We start from the raw sequence: 18,630 nt of genomic DNA, 5'->3' as shown, positions 1-18,630 counted from the left end.
GACAAAGATTAAAACTAGCGACAAATGTTCAGACCAGAAGGTTTCCAGTGAATCAGAACAGGAAACCAATAAAGCGATCAATGGGAGGTCATGACTTCTTGATCACTGCACTACATGGCTGAAAAGTATGGTTTTGATCTAGTGCCATATAATCCAATTAAACTTTGAAATTCTACAGCAAATATGATTGAAATAGTAACAAAACAGAGTTGACAAAGATATTTACTTTTAACCTGCCCCTATTCATAAAAAAAGTATCTGGTCATTACAAACCAAATTTAGTTCATTAATTTTCTTAAAATCTGAAAAAATTGTTGTAATAAAACAAAGATTTTAAAAAAGTGTTCAGCTGACCTAGCCCTGGGAAGGTGCTATAAAATAACTAGTTGGTAGGTGGAAGGAAAATTCCCAGAATCTTTTCCTACAAGAGGTTCTAATACAAGTGTTTATTTGAAGTAAGGAAATGGCACCAAAAATATTTAAAAAAAAAAGTGACGAGTACTTGTGGCACCTTAGAGACTAACAAATTTGGGCATAAGCTTTCTGGGCTAAAGCCCAAATATTTTAGAACAGCATTATGACCACACTGCAAGTGCTATGACACTTTGACCAGGGAACTATCTAAACACCTCTACTCCCTCTTCCTGATAGCTGGCACTTATAAATAAAATTACTGAAACCTCACGCATCTGGTTGGCACAGAGGCTGAGTATGTACATGTTATGGGCATAGATACTACTGTTACAAGAAGCGATCACTTCACACTTTTGCTGTCTTTTTAAAGCCAGAGTTAACCCTGTATTCTTAAATTGGCTAGGACACAATTGCTTCCTACCCCAAATAAGAGTTCTACCCACCATGGTCGCATCACTATGATCACGGCCAGTCAGAATGTTAGGAGGGTAATTGAGAGGATTCTTTGGGATAGGAGAGCGAGCGTGCATCATTCAGTGGTGTGCAGCCTCACTGCCCTCAGCTTTTTGCTAAAGTGGAGCCCTGCTATTGGTGCTGGGATATTTTGTACAGTTGCCAACATCTCATGTATGTTTTACATTGTATGTTTTACAAGGGAAATAAACTAGGGTAACTGGGCCTACTAGGTCCTCAGTCACTGGAAGGTTGTGCACATTCCGGTGAATTATAAACACTGATCTCTGCCACAACCCCATGAAAATTGGAAGTTCAGTTTAAAAAACAAAAACCACCCTTGCTCACCTCTACTCCTCTCCCCCTACCCCGGCCCCAAGAAAATTCATGCAGAAAGTTTAAGTGGACTTGACTTGACTAAGCAAAAGAAGCAATCAGTATTACTGGTAGTATCAGAATGGAGGACTCACATTCTTAGACCCATGCTTAGTTCACAAGACCATGTGGCTTCATGCCATTGAGTTGCCATTATTTGTGGTCAGAGGCCAAAGTGGCTAGTTATGGGAGATGGCTGCAGGAGGGATTTTACAGTAGCCCTAATGACAGCAGCAGCCTCAGCAGTACCACTCTCTACTGAGCTATACACACACAGGAGTCTGTTGTAAGAACTGGGGAGTAGAAAGCTCACACCTGGAGTAGGCCTAATTGGTGGAAGTGGGTAAAGGTTCGTAAGTTGTCCCAATAGACTGTTACATAGAATTGTTTAAAAAAAAAAAAAGATGCAAAAAACAAAGATGGACTTAATTTAAAGGTCTACTGAAGGACATCAAGGAGTGTGTTAAGATCATATCTGGTAAACAAGAGGAGTGTGGAACCAAAATTTAGGCCTAATTGGTGGAAAAAATCATGAGAGGATGGGCTATTCTGCCCATCACCCTTTTGTGGCCCTTAAAGAGAAACTGAGGGGGAAAGGGGCAGGAGTATCACCATTACTACAGGCACAGCAGAAGCATTTCTCATTGTGACACCCAGATCTCAGCACACCACTGGCAATACCTGACCATCAGTGCTGCAAGGACCCCAGCCAGATACATGTAAGATCCTGCTCGGTCTTTTCCCTTGTCCTCCTTTCCGCCCTTCCCCCACCACTATTTTCCTCTGGTCCCAACTCTGCTGGCTTTTCACTTGATCCTGATATCAATTGTAGTAAGATGAGAAAGCCCATCTAGCTCTGTTCAGCTTGAGAAGAACCAATCAAGGAAAAGAATCTGACTCGACCAACCAAATGTTGCCCCTAACTAGGGAGGTGAGGCAGGGTCCAGAAGAATAACTGTCCTGGACAACCTGCCAACCCAAAGTATCCTTCCACGATGGAATAACCCAAAATCAACAAAAGCCTCATTTCCCCCATATTTTACTAGCCTCTCTTCCCCCCACCCCCTTTTTGGTGTTTGTTCTGTTGAAAGTAGGAAAGTAACTAATCAATCATTCCCAACTCAAAACCGAACAGAACAAATCCTTTCTTCCTCACCAAGGACTGCTTGATTGAATCAGAGACTAACCAATATTCCTCTCTAAAAAGAGACTGATTAACAATTTCAATCAAAATCTTACTCAGTTTCAATGATTTAGCCTTGTTTTGATTCTTTACCTTGCGTGTCTCAACCAATAATATTCTAACCTTTGAGGTGTCCTAGTTTGTTTGCCAAGGTATAAGCAGGCATCTGTACTTGGAACCCTGAATTTAACAAAAAAAATACTATTAATGTTGTAGAATGACAGGGGCATGTTAACACCTTTGACTGTTTGGGCCCATATATTCCATCAACAGTAATAAAACAGGTCCCCTTTTCCTCCCTGCAAAATAAAACAAAAATCAATGGACATTGGGACATGGTTTTCCTGGATACCAAAAAGACCACCTTGGGATCCATAGATAGTAAAAAGAATAATCTGATATTCAGAGGAGTCTGTAAGAAAATTTTAACCCCAGATATTCACATTAGTTTACATCATATTAGGATTTCAAGAGTCTTTTTGCATTTTTTTTCCTTGCATAGTGAAATCCATGATTTTCCTTCATATTTCTCCACTCTCAATGTTTTGGATGGGGAGGAATGGTAGAAAGCCATGGGCCCAAATCCCAGCTAGGTGTAAAGCTACCATAGATGGTATACTTCTCATTGGCCTTTGGTTGGGAAGATGGAAAACTAATTCGAGATACAGCCTCATGAAATCACTATTCAGGTCCTCCAAGAATATGCTGAGAACACCAATCAGAAGGGGGGCAGTGGATTCAATCTTTTTTTTTAAAAAAAGCAAAAATTACTACAAGGTTATTTAATTATAAAGCAATTAGCAAAACAATAAGAGGCAAGTGTTTTGCTACCTCTAAATACTAGTCTAAAAAGTGCTATGTTGCTCATTAGGATGACTGAGCAGCCTGCTCAGAAAACAAAACATTTTAAAATTTGTGTTTGTAATTTATGGCAAAAAAAGTGTCCTCACCGTATCAACTTTCAGACTGCTGTCTTGAGTAAAACAGAGGAAGCTCAAAATACAGCAGAAATTTAAGACTAGATGGTTTCAATTTAGCAATATTATGCTAAGAACATATTAACAATACAATAACAAATGGCATTTGTCATGCATTTACAACATACATAATGAACTCCCTCCATTAGATGCTGTCCCTCAGTGAAGGAGGAATATTGGCAGAGTGCTATCTGGAAATATACACTGCTTCTGTCTGTCTAACTGTTCAACAGCTAAAAAGATTTCTGTATCTGTGGCCGTTAATTCAGAGCGACATACAAAAAAAAAAGTAAAAAAAATTAGTAAGAGAACTACATCTCCCAAAAATGACAATCTCAGTGGATAAAGGGTTTGTGCAAGTGGGACTTCGTACTTAAGCTATAGCATTCCTGTATCAGCTTTAGAGGAGTCTTCTGAGGAAACAACTGATGTTAAATGGAACAAGTTTAATTTTTTAATGTAACCTGTGCGCCCAAAAAAAGGGTTTATCAGAAAATATTTTACAACCTACACAATCATGACAATTCCTCAGTACTTTTCCTTAACTCATTCAGTAAGTAGCTCCATGTTAAACTGATGAGAACCCAGTTTAGTTTTTTTAACATTACATTTTTTGCATTATATAACCCACAGGACTATATCTTCTCTTCTGCATGTACACAGCATCTACAATGCAGAAGAGAACTGCAATATGCACAAGAATTCAGATGTTTTTTGGACTTGCCAAGATAGCTTTGATAGTCCCCAATATACAATACTCAAGGACTGGTGTACTCCCCTGCAAAGTGGACCTAGATTCCTTAGCTCTCTGATGTGGTAGATTGAAAAGTCTGTGGCTACTTGATTTAAAAGTTTAAAAAAAGGAGGCTTCTAAAAATAAAACAAGCACATTAAACTAGATTTAATAGTAAAACACAAATCTGAAATTGCCAGCAGTGAAACAGTTAATGTTGGCACCTAAACTGACATCTTTAAATTTCAGTCACATTGAGATTAACAGAGTAGTCTATGCTGCTCCAGTACATTGTTTCATGTGTCTGCAGACTCAGGAAGAGACCACATCAGTTTATACTGCTCACATTTGTACCGTTTTCCTTCAGCCAGGACGAACAGAAGGTTGTTTTTGTAAAGAAAAGTTAGATTCAGGAGCATAATTCCAAGGCAGACTCTGTGGCCACAGTCATGTAGTACAGAGCCCTGATTATTATGGAATCAACCTTAGTTTTTTTTTGCCAAGTGTAACTTAGATGCCAATTTGTGTTAATGATGATGTGGACAGCTAAGACCACTAACTTTCATAAATACAGTGTCAGTTCTACAGTAATGCTTTTGCCTCAATCATTTGGTTATGTCAAAAACAGACAAGTACTAAAATTCCCAGCCTCAAAACACATGATTTCAGCAAGGGCAGAATAAGAAATAGAGACAGAACTATATAATGCTGCTTCTTCATCTTTGGTTTATTGTTTAGAGAATGGGACACTACACCTTCGACCTTGGTAACAATCTTTATAATTATCTAGTTTGTAAAATGTCCCTGATTCTCCAGGATATAAAACTAAAGGGCACAGTTACTAAAGAACAACACTTTTTAAATGCATTTTATATTTTTATACACAGACACACGGTAGACAAAGCTGCAGTGTTAGATTGGGTGCTTGCAAACCACATGACCTCACGAATGCTATCTTATCACATCACAGGTTCCTCAGACTGACCACAACCACTTAAATCAGACTCCGCCAGCATAGAGGCTCTATCTTTGACATGTACTAGTAAAGTAACAGCATTTTTAGCTGGCCAGCAGCCTTGCAAGAGCTCTGCTTGTGGGAGGGCAAATCTGATGGTCTCTTGTCCAACTGTGTTTGCAAGATATGGTACAAGAAAAGCACATGATTTATTGCACTATAAACTTCAACCACAAGTTGAAATGCTTATTCTTTGTAAATCTGAGGGTTAACATATTTCCTTTTAGTGACAGCATTTGTTATCAAGCAGAAAAACATTTCAATGCAGCCACTTATTTTGAAAGCATTCATCTATAGTAAACAAAAATTCAAAACAATTAACATTAAATTATATTTAGAAGGTGAATACTTAATGCAAACAAATTTTACTTGGCTTTGTTTACAAACATTAATTGGAATCTTAAGCGTTAATAAAAAGATTGTAACAGTCCAAACTTAGATGCTATAGTAATGGGTGCAAATTTACAGATTACTGAAAGAACCATTGAAAACAATAACTGGACCAATATCACTGTGCCTGGTGAGGGGCTGATAATCTTATGACAATGCCAGTGAAGAAACTAGAACTGCCAGGAGACATACATGCAAAGCTGACAGCATACATCTACTGTACACATCCCAGGGTGCCCAAAATCACAAACCAACCAACCTTGTATAATATACAAGGCAAGTAGCATACCCAAATGCCATCTTCAATGGGAAGGAAGATTCAATCGGTGAGACCGATCATCTAGGCTGACACTCATTTACAGCAGCACATAGACTGAGAACATATTACGGGATAACCTTTTAGGTTTATTATACTCCTGTGACGTTCCCCTCTGGTGCTGTCTGGGCCAGTGATCTGCTAGGCCACTCCAATCCTTGACTCTGGGAGCCAGCCTTACCCTGCTCTACTGTAGAACCCCCACTCCGGGGCTGTTCACGCGCAGCCTCTGGCATGTAAGCTGCTCCCAGCTACTTGCAAACAAATGACATTAGCCAATACCTCTGATCCCAGAAACAACCCTAGGAACCTCTGTCTTGCAGTGTCCAGTTATATAAACTTGCAGAGTCCAGTGGGTATAAGTTTGTCAATTTAATTGATATGTACCAGGCTGTTTTATCCAAAGGGGAGCCTCTGACACACTTCATACCAAACGCACTGCTTCAGGTAGAACAAACAAACAGATTTATTAGCTATAAAGATTGACTTATAAATTTGGTAAATTGAATTAAAAGCCAAACCCATTCTAAGCTGATCTTAACACTTTCAATGTCCCTAAAAACGGAGATGCTTCTCACCCCAGGCTGGTTGGTTACTTTTCAGTCAGGCTCTCTCCTTTGATCAGCGTTTCAGTCGCTTGGTGGTGGTGGTGGTGTCTGTAGATGTAGGTAGAAGAGAGAGAGAGCATGGCAAAGTGTCTCTCCCTTTTATGTCCTTTCTTTCCTCTTGACTTTGCTCCAGAATCAGGGGAGCATTACCTCATCGTATTCCTAAGCTGATCAAAGGAAGGGGGTGACTCCCTGGAGGGTCTAACACAGGGGTCGGCAACCTTTCAGAAGTGGTGTGCCGAGTCTTCATTTATTCACTCTAATTTAAAGTTTCGCGAACTGGTGGCCAGTGTGAATGCCACTGAAAAAAATCAGCTCGCACCCGTGCCATAGGTTGCCTACTCCTGGTCTAACCGATTCTTTTGTTGCTGCCTAAGCCAGTGTCCATTGTTCCTGTAAGGCTGGGCTGGGTTTGTCTCATCCATGCCCTGATGAGGTGTGAACTGCCTCTCTGTTCTTGGGAGTTTTTGCATGGGCCTGCTTTAAGCCATGAGGACACATTTTCTGCCTCAGAACTATATACATGAAATTATAACCTATAACCGTACCATAACATTACTGTAACAAATACTAGATCACTATAACAACCATGCTCAGTGCATTATGAGCCTTCCGAAGATACCCAACATGACAGACTGCATTGATACCACACAATCATTTTATAAAGATGAACACGGGGGTGTAGGGTGTTCCCCTGAGGTACAGAGCATCAACTCCCTATACAGGCTGTGAGGCTAGTGTCTTGGGCTTTTGTTTCCAAGGTATCTAAATGGCATTCATAAACCAAATCCAGTACCATCCCAATAGCAATTGCCCGCATTGCTTGATCTGTCTACAAGCCAAGAAATACAAGGCAAATAATAATACTTTACATGTGGCACAAGCTGAAACCTTCTTTCTAATAGGCTGGAGTTGCTAGATTCCACTTTTCAAGGCAGAAAATATTTAAATAAATATTTTATGAAGCTTTGAATATTAGTGTATACAGTTTACTTCTAGCATTAATTATATAGATTCATAGAGTTTAAGGCCAGAAGGAACCATTAAATCATCTAGTATAACCTCTTGTATAAACAGAGGCCATTAAGTTTCACCATGATCTGTGTAGTGCACCAATATATAGTAGTTTCTTTAATCCTTTACATTGATGTTCTTAGTTTAATTTTCCTTCATTGCTTCCTTGATTAGCTCTCCGGGTTTCCATTCCTGCAACTAAAGTTACAAGATGTCCCCTTATCCACAGCTTTACCATATCCCAGATTACTCCTTTTGTCATCTCTTATGCATTATTTATCCCCAAAGTAATTACTTAGGGTCTTGAATTTTATTTACACAAGCAGAATCTTTTAAAAGCATGGTATTTAATCTTCAACTTATGTCTGTTTTCATTAAGCCAATCTTAAGAGTGTTATATCAACAGGAACATGATCTGATCAAGAGATAATACCTATATCAGAATGTTACTGACTGCATTAGGTTCTTAGAATATAATATCAGATCAATTTTAGGATGAACTGCACACCGGTGGGAGCAGAAAGTAATAAATGGAGGAGTCACTAGTTCTCCAAACGCAAAAATCTTAAGTTTTTCAGATACTGAAAATGAAAAAAAAATTTTAAAAACTATCTTCCCATCTGCTTCATCTACACTAGTATCTCGGGTACAATTAGAGAGTCTCCCTCTAAAAATCATTTCACCAAGTTATTTTTTAAGAACTCACTAAAACAGTCTATTCAACTCTGATTAGGGGAACAATGTTCTAACTGTTGTATCTTTTTCCTGAAAGCTTTTTTATCATAAAATTCCATTCCATCATTCAGTTAGAAAGACTTCAAAAAATAAAATAATGTTTTGTTTTTGCTAATGAGAAGAGTGCTTGATTTCATGCTCACTTCTAAATGTTTTCCTATCCTAGGTTTTCATTTCCACGGAAAAAACTAGCATAGATGAAAGTATGGAACATTTGCTCTATTATTGGACAGACTAATAGCCTGAGATGTTTTCCTCTCCATAGGCTTGTCTTCATGTTACTCCTTTTCCACGGTTCTGTACATAAAATGTGTTGCTAATGAGTATATTTTTTAACAATTTGGAACAGAATGGCACATAGACAGCATGACTTCCATTTTTATGAGAACCCATGTAGACTATGTTAAGGACGCTGGAGAACTAGAACTTTTTTTTTTTTTTTTTTGGAGGGGCTATATGGGGTGTCTTCCAATTGGTGCCGACAGAGCAGCATTAAAAGGGATTCACTCTGGGCCTTGACAGGTTGTACTAATGTTGTGGTAACGGCTAGACCAGGGGTAGGCAACCTATGGCATATGTGTGCCAAAGGCGGCACGCAAGCTGATTCTCAGTGGCACTCACATTGCCCGGGTCCTGGCTAATGGCGTAGCCAGGTGGAGCGGAAAAAAAAAAGGCGCCACCCACTGCGGAGCCTTTACTGACAGGGCAGCGCTCCGGGTCTTCGGCGGCGGGACCTTCACTCGCGCTGCAGGTCTTCGGCGGTATTTCGGTGATGAAGCTTCAGTGCTGCCGAAGACACCTGGAGCGAGTGAAGGTCCCGCCGCCGAGGTGCCACCGAAGACCCGGAGCGAGTGAAGGTCCCACCGAAGACCCGGAGCGCTGCCCCGGTCAGTAAAAGTGCTGCAGTGGGTCGCTCCCAGGTGAGTAAAATTAAAAAGGTGCCACTTGTGTTATTGGTCCTGGCCACCAGTCTGGGGGGCTCGGCATTTTAATTTAATTTTAAACGAAGCTTCTTAAATGTTTTAAAAACCTTGTTTACTTTATATACAACAATAGTTCAGTTATATATTATAGACTTATAGAAAGAGACCTTCTAAAAACGTTAAAATGTATTACCGGCACGCAAAACCTTAAATTAAGTGAATAAATGAAGACTTGGCACACCACTTCTGAAAGGCTGTCAACCCCTGGGCTAGACCAAGTGAGGTGGTAAGTAACCCTTCATTCTTGGGGCCACGTGCTGTTTGCAGAGAATGCTCTCTCAATAACTAGAACAAATTTGAGGAACAGAAAAAAGGTCATCTCAAGAAACAGTGTTTCAAAACCATTTACCTTTCTTCAGTTTTATTTCAGGTTTATTAATCTTTGCTTTAAGAAGTTTAGTTGAATTCTTCATTTGCTCATTAGTTTTGTTTTTCCTAGGAATGCCCAAGACAGAAAATCCCTGTAGCGTCCACACTTCCAAGAATAGTGCATTCAAATTTAAGAACATGGATTTATCTCCAGTAACTCATCTGTGTTCCTACAAAATACACTATTAGCAGAACCTGCAAAGTCTTCAACCTGGAAGCCTTTCTTCGCCTAGTAATAAAGATCAAGAAGTTGCCTCAACACACACTTTTGCTACCTATAAGGTTCAAGGTTGTCAAGTGACTTCCTGCTTCCAAAAATAAAACTGCATTGAAATGAACGGGGGATGTAAAGCTTTAAAATATAATATTGTTAGAAAAGATAAAGGAATTTTTTGGCATAAGTAAAAACCACCAAACTAATTTCAGTAAGTGGTGTTAAACTGCTCTCCAGTTAAGAACAAGTACTGGATACCTACACCAGCCTAAGGAAGTTGTTTTGTTTTGTAAGAAATTAAGTCTTTAAAGAGGTGTTTCCAACATTAACGTTCACTACCAACCACAGCAGATGTAAAATTGCTATCTGTCTTCAGTGAAATCCTGGAGTCATGAACTTAAGCTTCAGGGCTGGAGTAGGGGGTCTTTAGCTTATCTCACTGTGTCTCTTAAGTTAAAACGTGTACAACACATAGGTGAAAAAAAACCCGCACGACTAACTGACAAGAGCTTCAGAATGATGCCTTGACAGCAAGACCACACAGTGTCCCCATTATTATTGCTGCGTAAGCTTCTAAATACATGCAATTCTGCATAACATTCTAAAAAGCCTAGCACTCATTTATACATTGTAGGCAATGAATGGGGGAGGTGCAGAGCTCCTAGGCATGCAGACATCATGCCTGCTGCTACATCCCTTTTTATAGTACAGCTTGCTACCCCTGTGCAGCCAGCCAACTTTGTGGACCAGTGCAGGTGGGGGGCATGGTCATGCTTTCTCTGGAACGTTATGCACCCATAAAGAAGTAGGAACAGCAAGTCTGCCTGGCTCCCTCATGTAAACTTGCATATAGGCCAGGCATAATCTGCCTCAGTGTGAAACTAGCCATAAGAATAAAACTAATTGCTCCATTTAAGATACTGCATTAGTATACACAAAAGCTGGCATTTTCTACTGTGTAAGAGATTGCATTAATTAAAAACAGCAAAGTAAAGCATTTGCACTACTGCATTAGTATAAATTCCTTGTCTAATATTTTTAGCTAACAACAATTTCACAAAGTTTTAAGCAGTTCAGTCCTAAATCACAAAACCTGTAAAACTAGAAACCACTATTCTTAAACCTTGCTTCTGTCTCCAAAGGTATCTTGTGGTCTGTCAGTATAGTTTGCGGGCAAGCATGTCAATGCTAATCTTTTGTACCACTCCTGTAATCTAGGTAACACATTTAAACCTTGCAACATCCAACAGGAAGCAGACACAGCTGCTGTGTAATACATACAAAGTGACTAAGTATACAGAGGTAGTGCATAAAACACTCCCAGGACTAAGGTAGTTTATAAATCATTTAATTCCATTCAGTTTGAATTAAGAGTGAACAAGAGAGGTAGCAAGAACCATTAAACACTGGTCAACATGTACACAGCGTAGTGTCTATGTAATTTTATGCTGGACTGGGTGACAGCATCCAGCTCTAGATAGGTACTCTGCTAGTTTTCCTTAAGCCCTCAACTTTACTAAGTTGCTCAGATAAACCCCCCTCTTTTTGTGCATCATTTCTTAAGCAGTTCATTTGTTAAGTACTATATACCGCAGGAAGCAACAGTTGCTGATACCAGGATTTCCTCTTTAGGGCAGGAAGAAAATGGAAGCTTTTTACAGACAGGAGTGGCTTTGATCAAGAGAAGGAGAACGGCAATGAGATTACATTGGTGAACAGATGTTTAATAGGCAAATCAAGGGGATACTAATAGCTCTGTCGGAAGCTCAGTTCAGCCTTCCTGTCTGAATTAGTGACAACGTCCAAAATGCCACCAGATTTTTACACTATCCCAACCTTCAAATCTTTAAGGAGAAAATTTATAAATTGGTGATCAATGAAGTGACTTAATCAGTACAGATAAAAGTATCCCACAGCCATCTGATATTGTAAATTTAGATGACTTTCACAGTACCAGTGCTTCAAGCTATTTTAAAATATTTTAAAAGTGGAGTCTTTGCTTTTGATTTTCTTTCTACTATCCAGAGTCCATTCCTGCAGCTGTGTTGGTTATCTAGACGATAGCTAAGTACAGAATATCACTGTCTGTGTTGCTGGAGTTTAAAGGGGTAGCTGCCTGATGCACAACAGAGTTAATGCTTGGCAATATGCTTTTACTGGAAATATCAAGTAAAATTATTAATGGAGGAAACTTTCACAGAGATTAGTGAATGATTTCTAGACAAGTGAATTCAGTTTTAGAAGCAAAATTTTAGTTGCTGTGAAGATTTGAATTATATTCAACATTTTTATTATAATTATCAGTATTGCATCTTTTCAGCTCCTGAGTTAGTGCAGAGAGAGAACACTGTATGTGTGTTTTTTTGTGAGAGAGACAAGGGGAGGGAGGAAAGAGAGCTGGGCATAGAAGAGAGGCTCATAATACTGAGTTTGTCTATAGCGCTCGTCTTCCTAAAATGTTGAACGCTTCAGCTGAAGAAGCCAACTTATTTCAGTGTACAAGGTGAAGACTAGTAGCTGGCTATATGAGGAAACAGGGAGATCGGCAGGTTATTAAAAAAAATCACTTGTCAATTTTTTATATCTACAACTTTTACGTATTTGAAAGATTAGAGGAAGAGTAGAGTAAACTTTCAGTTTATTTACCTCCTGCATTTAAAAGCAATGTGTGTGCATTTCCTATGTATGCTGGCAAATTTCCTGAATGTGGGGGTGTTTTACTCAGCAACAGGGGAGGACAGGCAATTTGAATTTACTGCAAATAAATCTTTTCAGTCTAGACCAGAGATCACTTGTGAACTTTTGGTTACTATGCCCACATAGGTTACAAAGCAACTGAAACTCAGCATCACTATGTAAGCCTTGGAACTGCACCACAGTCTCAGTCAAGACACTTGCAACATTTTGTGCTCTAGAAAATAAACAGTTAAAAGAATCACATATTGAGATTGAGGAATCCTTTGGGTTTAATCTGGTCACAAGAAGACTTACATGAGTAAGTCTTTCAAATGATGCAGTATTTGCAAATGATCAATTCTCACATGCTGTAAAATACTCTGCTTCTTCCAAACACACTCTAGACCAAACAAACAGTCCTCCTAAAGACAGTGGAGGGAACAGCAGAGGAAAAATAAGGAGGCAAGTAAGGGGAGAATGGCAGACTGTAGAACTGGGCAAACAAACGCAGTATTTGAAGATGTCAGCAACCTGGTAGGGTTTGGGAAAGGGATGTAGAGATTGTCAGCTGGATCCTTTGCACATCTCCTTGCCGGAGGCTATATTTCTGCCTGAGACTTCGACAGATTTTGTTGTGCGAGCTCAGACTTGGAGATGATTTCCATGGATGCTCTGAAGCCCTTGTTTTTACCACCATAAGCAACAAACAAAGCATACGATTTCCTAAAGGACATGATCTAATCAAGCTGGATTTGAAGGCTATGCAGATATCTAGACAGTGCCACCTGTGATCTCTTGAGGATGAGGTGGTCTAAGACAAAAAGAAGGAATATGTTCTGGTTAAGATGGCAGGGAAAAACCACTATATTCTGAATCTCTCTTCCGTGGAAAAACTGTAGGAATGGCTTTTTAATGGACAAGGCATTAAGTTCAATAGCTCATCTGGCAGTCAGCAGTCAAAAAGGCAAGACTGATGAAAAAGAAGACTAAATATGATAGCTATTCATTCAAAAGTTTGGTTCTGAAGGTGATTCAAGACTAAATGTTAAGCTTTCAGTTGCCAACAGGTATCTTAACAGGATGATAAAGTTTGGAAATTGTCTTCAGGAATCTGGTGATACAAGCAAAAGATGTTGGGGACACATACCCTTTAAGAGCTCCCAGGGCAGCAACTCTGAATCAAGAGGTAGAGGCTTAGTCCTTTGATAAATCCAGAGAACAAAAATTTTAGGCAGGATTTGGTGCTCACATACCAGGTTCCCAGCACCTTACAGATCCAATAATGAACCTGAGGTGGAGTCTTTTCTGGCTAAAGGAATAAATCCACCATGGCATCAAAATATCTAAACATTTAGAGTTCTACACTCTCAAGTTCCAAGCTGTTAGCTGGATCTTGGAACTTAATTGGGCCTTGCATCAGGATTCCTTCTGAGAAAAGCAGCTCCCAAGAAGGGTAGACGTCTCTTGGAGTCAAGGGAACCAGGGCCGGAGAGTCTTTAGGAGGCTATCAGGTTCACCCCAGCCCTGCCCAATCTGATCTTCTTGCCAGAATCACCAAGAGGTAAGAGAGGAGGCAAGGAATACATCAGACCTTCTTCCATATGGCTTCAGTAGGTAGCAACAATTACAAAATTTATATCTAAGTTTGATAGCCAGCACATTGCCGCAGCAGTGAGCTGGTGAATGTCCTTCAGGCCCCCGGCGAAAGAACAAAGGTAACATTCAGATATGACGTGCTCCATTGTTTGTGCCTGGTGACCAGAGTCAGAGGTGTTTGCATCATTTTCCATTTAAGAGGGTTTGTCCACATCTCCCATGAGATGTCCTGATGCAATTCAATCAGCACCAGTCTTTCCAACATAAATCAAAACCTGGTGGTTCCTCAACAGGATCAACGACTAGCTGTTTGTTCTGAGTAGTCGAAGTGCTCCACGTGACTCTCCATTGAGACTCACCACAGAACTGCACATCAAGTCTGGTAAGAGCCATTTTATTGTTCAGATGGAAAGCAATTACCATGTGGTTTTTTTGGATTAGGCCTAAGTTTCCAGCATTGGAAATAATCAGCCATTGTGCTAAGATCTTGGGTTAGGGTGCAGCTGATTGTATGGAGGCTTGTACGCTGAATAGCTAGGGCAATATCATCTGCATACAAGAATTTCCTTGACTCCATCGCTGGTATATTTGCGGTATATAGATTAAAAATCACTGGGCCCCGGACAGAGCCCTGAGGGATGCCCAAATTAATGGCCAGATCAGTAGATCAAGAATTCTTAAAGTTTACCTTAAAGTGGCGGTCCCCAGTCATTGCTGCCAAGAGGCAGATCATTCACCAACAGTGAATGATGCGGGAGACCTTGAGGAGGAGGCCCTGTCTCCAGACAGTGTCGTATGCCGAGGACAGCTCAACAAGGGCAATTCCTGTCTTCAATTTACGTTGGAATCCTGACATTCAGAGTAGTTGAATGAGAAGGCATCTGTCTTCCTTGCCCATTTCTCCCAGTGCCTGGAACAGACCAGATCCAAGGCTTTTGTTCTTGCAGAATGCAAAGAAGAATTTAGCAAGTGCCCCATTTGAGAACACTGGGTGGAAAACCCTACTGTTCAATTCCCATTTCCTTGGCGAAAGGTTGTAATGGTTGAGTCAACGGGCTTGTGTGTTAATAAATATGCATAATTTTCATAGATTGTAGGACTGGAAGGGACCTCGAGAGGTTATCGAGTCCAGTCCCCTGCCCTCATGTTGAGCTTGCCCTTGACTGCTGTAATGCAGAGTGGTTTCTTCTCTGCCCAAAGGAGGCTTCTGGAGGATGTCTCCTATACAGAAAAGCCTCATGTCGACAGGCAGATGGGAGCTAAGCCTTTGTGTTCCTGTTGTCTGATCATTAGGAAGGCAGATGAGGTCAAGAGAGGAGAAAGGCATTTGAAGGCATTCCCAGTGGCTCAATTCAGGCAGCTCATGTTCTTCATGCCTTCTGTTGAAAACCATCTCTCTTGGCAAGAGTATGATAGCATTAGGGCTCCCCCAAACCCTGAGAGGCATCCATACCAATTCTGATCATGGTTGGACCCAATAGAAGCTTTACCTAAGAGCTAGTCTATGCTAGAAGCACTACAGCAGTGCAGTTGTGCTACTGTGGTGCATCTGGTGAAGATGCTCTATAAAGAGCTCAGTCCCATCAGCATAATAAATCCATCTCCGCAAGAAGTGGTATCTATGTCAGCAGGAGAGCTTCTCCTGCTGACATAGGGCTGTCCACACCAGCACTTAGGTCAGTGTACTGTACATCATTTAGAGGAATGGCTTTTTCACACCACTTACCGACGTAAATTATACTATAGTGGTAGTATAGACCTTGCCTTAGTGAGGCTCTGACATCTGCACCACTACTACAGGTTTGCTAATGAATGGCCTGAACCCAGGACAAAGAGGGTTTTAAGATGGAAACAGAGGACAACTCAAAATACTGTGGTGCTATATTTTATCCACAGGGTGCCTGAGTGAACAGTACCCTCTATGGGAGCAAGGGGGGGGAGGGGAGAGAGAGGACTCTTAAAAAGGATGGTATTTGGTTCTGTCCTCTTAGGGATGGCACCAAACCTGTACTGCTTTTCCTTCAGGAGAAGATAAAGGGAAGCATAAACCTTAGGAATGGATCGTTCTATACACTGATGCATTCTGCATACACTACCTCCTCCAAGGAACACAGCACCAGGAGACGAGCTATGTCTTGCTGAACATGTATCCCTTGGGATACACATTAGCAGGGGAGGCAGCTCCCTGGGTTTGCATCTCTTCTTCTAGCAAAACGTCATACCCTTTCAGAATCCAGAATGTTTGACACCGGGAATATGGATCCATTTATCCTGAATCACTCTGGGAGGAAGCAGAGTTGCCCTTAGAGTTTTTTTAAGCTCTATTAGACACCTTCTTTTATTAGAAGGGGACCCTAAGGAAGACCAAGGCAAATCCCAGGAGCCTTTGCAGTGGCAGGGGGAAAAAGTAGCTGACTGGTCACTAGAACTGTGGCAATAGGCTCTCTCCAAATATAATCCCCACAGTAATTATAAGGAACCGTTTAGTGACTAATTTAACTACCCAAACATCTCATCTCATTTAGGAACACAAGTCTATGGGTGAACTAGTGCACCCTAGAAGGCAGTCCCCAGTGGGCCAGCTATTACCAGTGTTGAATGCCATGTGGCTGGAGGTGAATGACTAAGGGTATGTCTACACTACAAGAGTAGTTCGATTCAACTTAATTCGAATTTGTGGAATTGACCTTACGAAGTCGAATTTGTGTATCCACACTAAGGACAGTAATTCGACTTTGTGATTCCACACTAACGGGGCCAGCGTCGACTTTGGAAGCGGTGCACTATGGGAAGCTATCCCACAGTTCCCGCAGTCCCCACTGCCCATTGGAATGCTGGGTAGAGCCCCCAATGCCTGCTGGGGGAAAAAATGTGTTGAGGGTGCTTTTGGGTAACTATCATCATTGAACCGTCAATCACGCCCTCCCTCCCTCCCCGAAAGCGCCTGCGGGCAATCTGTTCGTGCACTTTTCTGGTCAGTGACAGCGCAGATGCCACAGCACTGCGAGCATGGAGCCCGCTGCAGTTATGGCCATTTTCACCTCCTCGCACCTTATCGTCCACCTCTTCCACAGTCAGCTGCTGAGAAATCGGGCTACTTTTCAATGGTGCTGCAAGCACTGGTGGATCATAGGGGACGTTTTACCAACATCAACGTTGGGTGGCCAGGTAAGGTTCATGACATGCGTGTTTTCAGGAACTGTGGTCTGTTTAGACACCTGCAGGAAGGTAGTTTCTTCCCGGACCACAAAGTAACTGTTGGGGATGTGCAGATGCCTATAGTGATCCTCAGGGACCCAGCCTACCCGCTAATGCCCTGGCTCATGAAGCCCTATACAGGCGCCTTGGACAGCGACAAGGAACTCTTCAAGTACCAGCGAGCAGCGTGACCTGTGACTGTTCAGTTTCTTTACAGAGAAGCTGAACCTGCCCCTGTTTCTTTACCCAGTTACTGTTGACTATCCTCTGCAGTTACATACCCCATTCACCCCATTTCCCCCACTTCCAAGACACGTGTAAAAATAAAATACATGTTCCATTGTTACTTAAGAAAGGTTTCTTTATTAATGACTTTGCGTTAAAGGGTTGAAACTGGGACGCAGACTGTGCTGGGTAGGGTGTGCGGTGATGTAAAGACCGCCTCTGAACTCGAGGAATGACAGGCTCCTGCTCCTAGAGCGGTCCGCAGTGCCGGACTGGTTGTTTCAACGGAGCCTGCCATCTCTCCTTTTTGGGATTCTGTGTGCGGGGGCTATGTGACCTTGTGGCGGAGGAGGACGGATACAGATTCCTCTGCTGTGTGACTCAGCGGTCCAGGACAAGGACCGCTGCATAAGATCTGTAACCGCCCTCCCCCGCTACAAAGTCACATCCCCCCATCCACACAGAACCTGGAAACCACCTCCCATACCGACCAGGGTGCCTACTGACTGCACTGTGTGTGTGACCTGCTGCTGATCCTGCCCCCGTGTCTGTACCCTGGTAAAGGTGACTGTCCTGTCCAATTACCAACCCCCTTCGCCCCCTTCAAACACAGTCTCCTCTAAAAGAACATGATGGAAACAGTAATTAACAGAAAAGTATTTTTTATTATCAACTAGCCAGTTAGGGGATGAAACTGGGACGGGGGCTTGGGTGAGGCGGGAAGGAAAGGACTTCTCAAAATTTAGGGTATGAGAGCTTTTGGGTACTTGAGCACTCTGCTGGGGTGCAGTGACAGTTTTAACGCCCCCTGGAGCCCCTCCTTCTGGTTATCTTGGGTGAGGGGGGAATGGGACTTTGTGGCGGGGAGGGCGGTTGCAGATACACTGCAGGGGGGCTCTGTCCTCCCGCCTGCGGTCCTGCAGAACATACACAAGGCGCCGGAGCGTGTCCATTTGCTCCCGCATTAGTCCAAGCAGCCTTTGAGTCGCCTGCTTGTCTTCCTCACGCCACCTCTCCTCCCGTTCACTGTGTGAGCGCTGGTACAGAGAGAGGGTCTCCCTCCACTGGCTCTGCTGGTCCACCTCGTCTCGGGAGCAGCCCATAAGTTCAGCGAACATCTCGTCCCGTGTCTTTTTCTTTCGCCGCCTAATCTTTG

General features: G+C 41.8%; 1 protein-coding gene across 9 annotated transcripts in view; it reads right to left on the bottom strand.

Annotated features, from left to right (window-relative positions):
* EVI5 (ecotropic viral integration site 5) overlaps nt 1–18,630 on the bottom strand; it is a 131,570-nt gene that overhangs the window by 12,446 nt on the left and 100,494 nt on the right. Inside the window, exon 20 of one of the 9 annotated variants that reach the window (XM_039485085.1) lies at nt 2,549–2,605. The exons of the other annotated variants lie outside the window; for them this stretch is intronic. Within the exon in view, the coding sequence (XP_039341019.1) occupies nt 2,561–2,605 (45 nt within the window). The 3' untranslated portion in view covers nt 2,549–2,560. The remainder of the gene's footprint in view (nt 1–2,548; nt 2,606–18,630) is intronic. 9 annotated transcript variants of the gene reach the window in all.

This window comes from Mauremys reevesii, linkage group 8 (assembly GCF_016161935.1).
Source record: "Mauremys reevesii isolate NIE-2019 linkage group 8, ASM1616193v1, whole genome shotgun sequence".
NCBI lineage: Eukaryota > Metazoa > Chordata > Testudines > Geoemydidae > Mauremys > Mauremys reevesii.
Note: the sequence above shows the minus strand (reverse complement) of the source record. Positions and strands in the feature narration are given on the sequence as shown.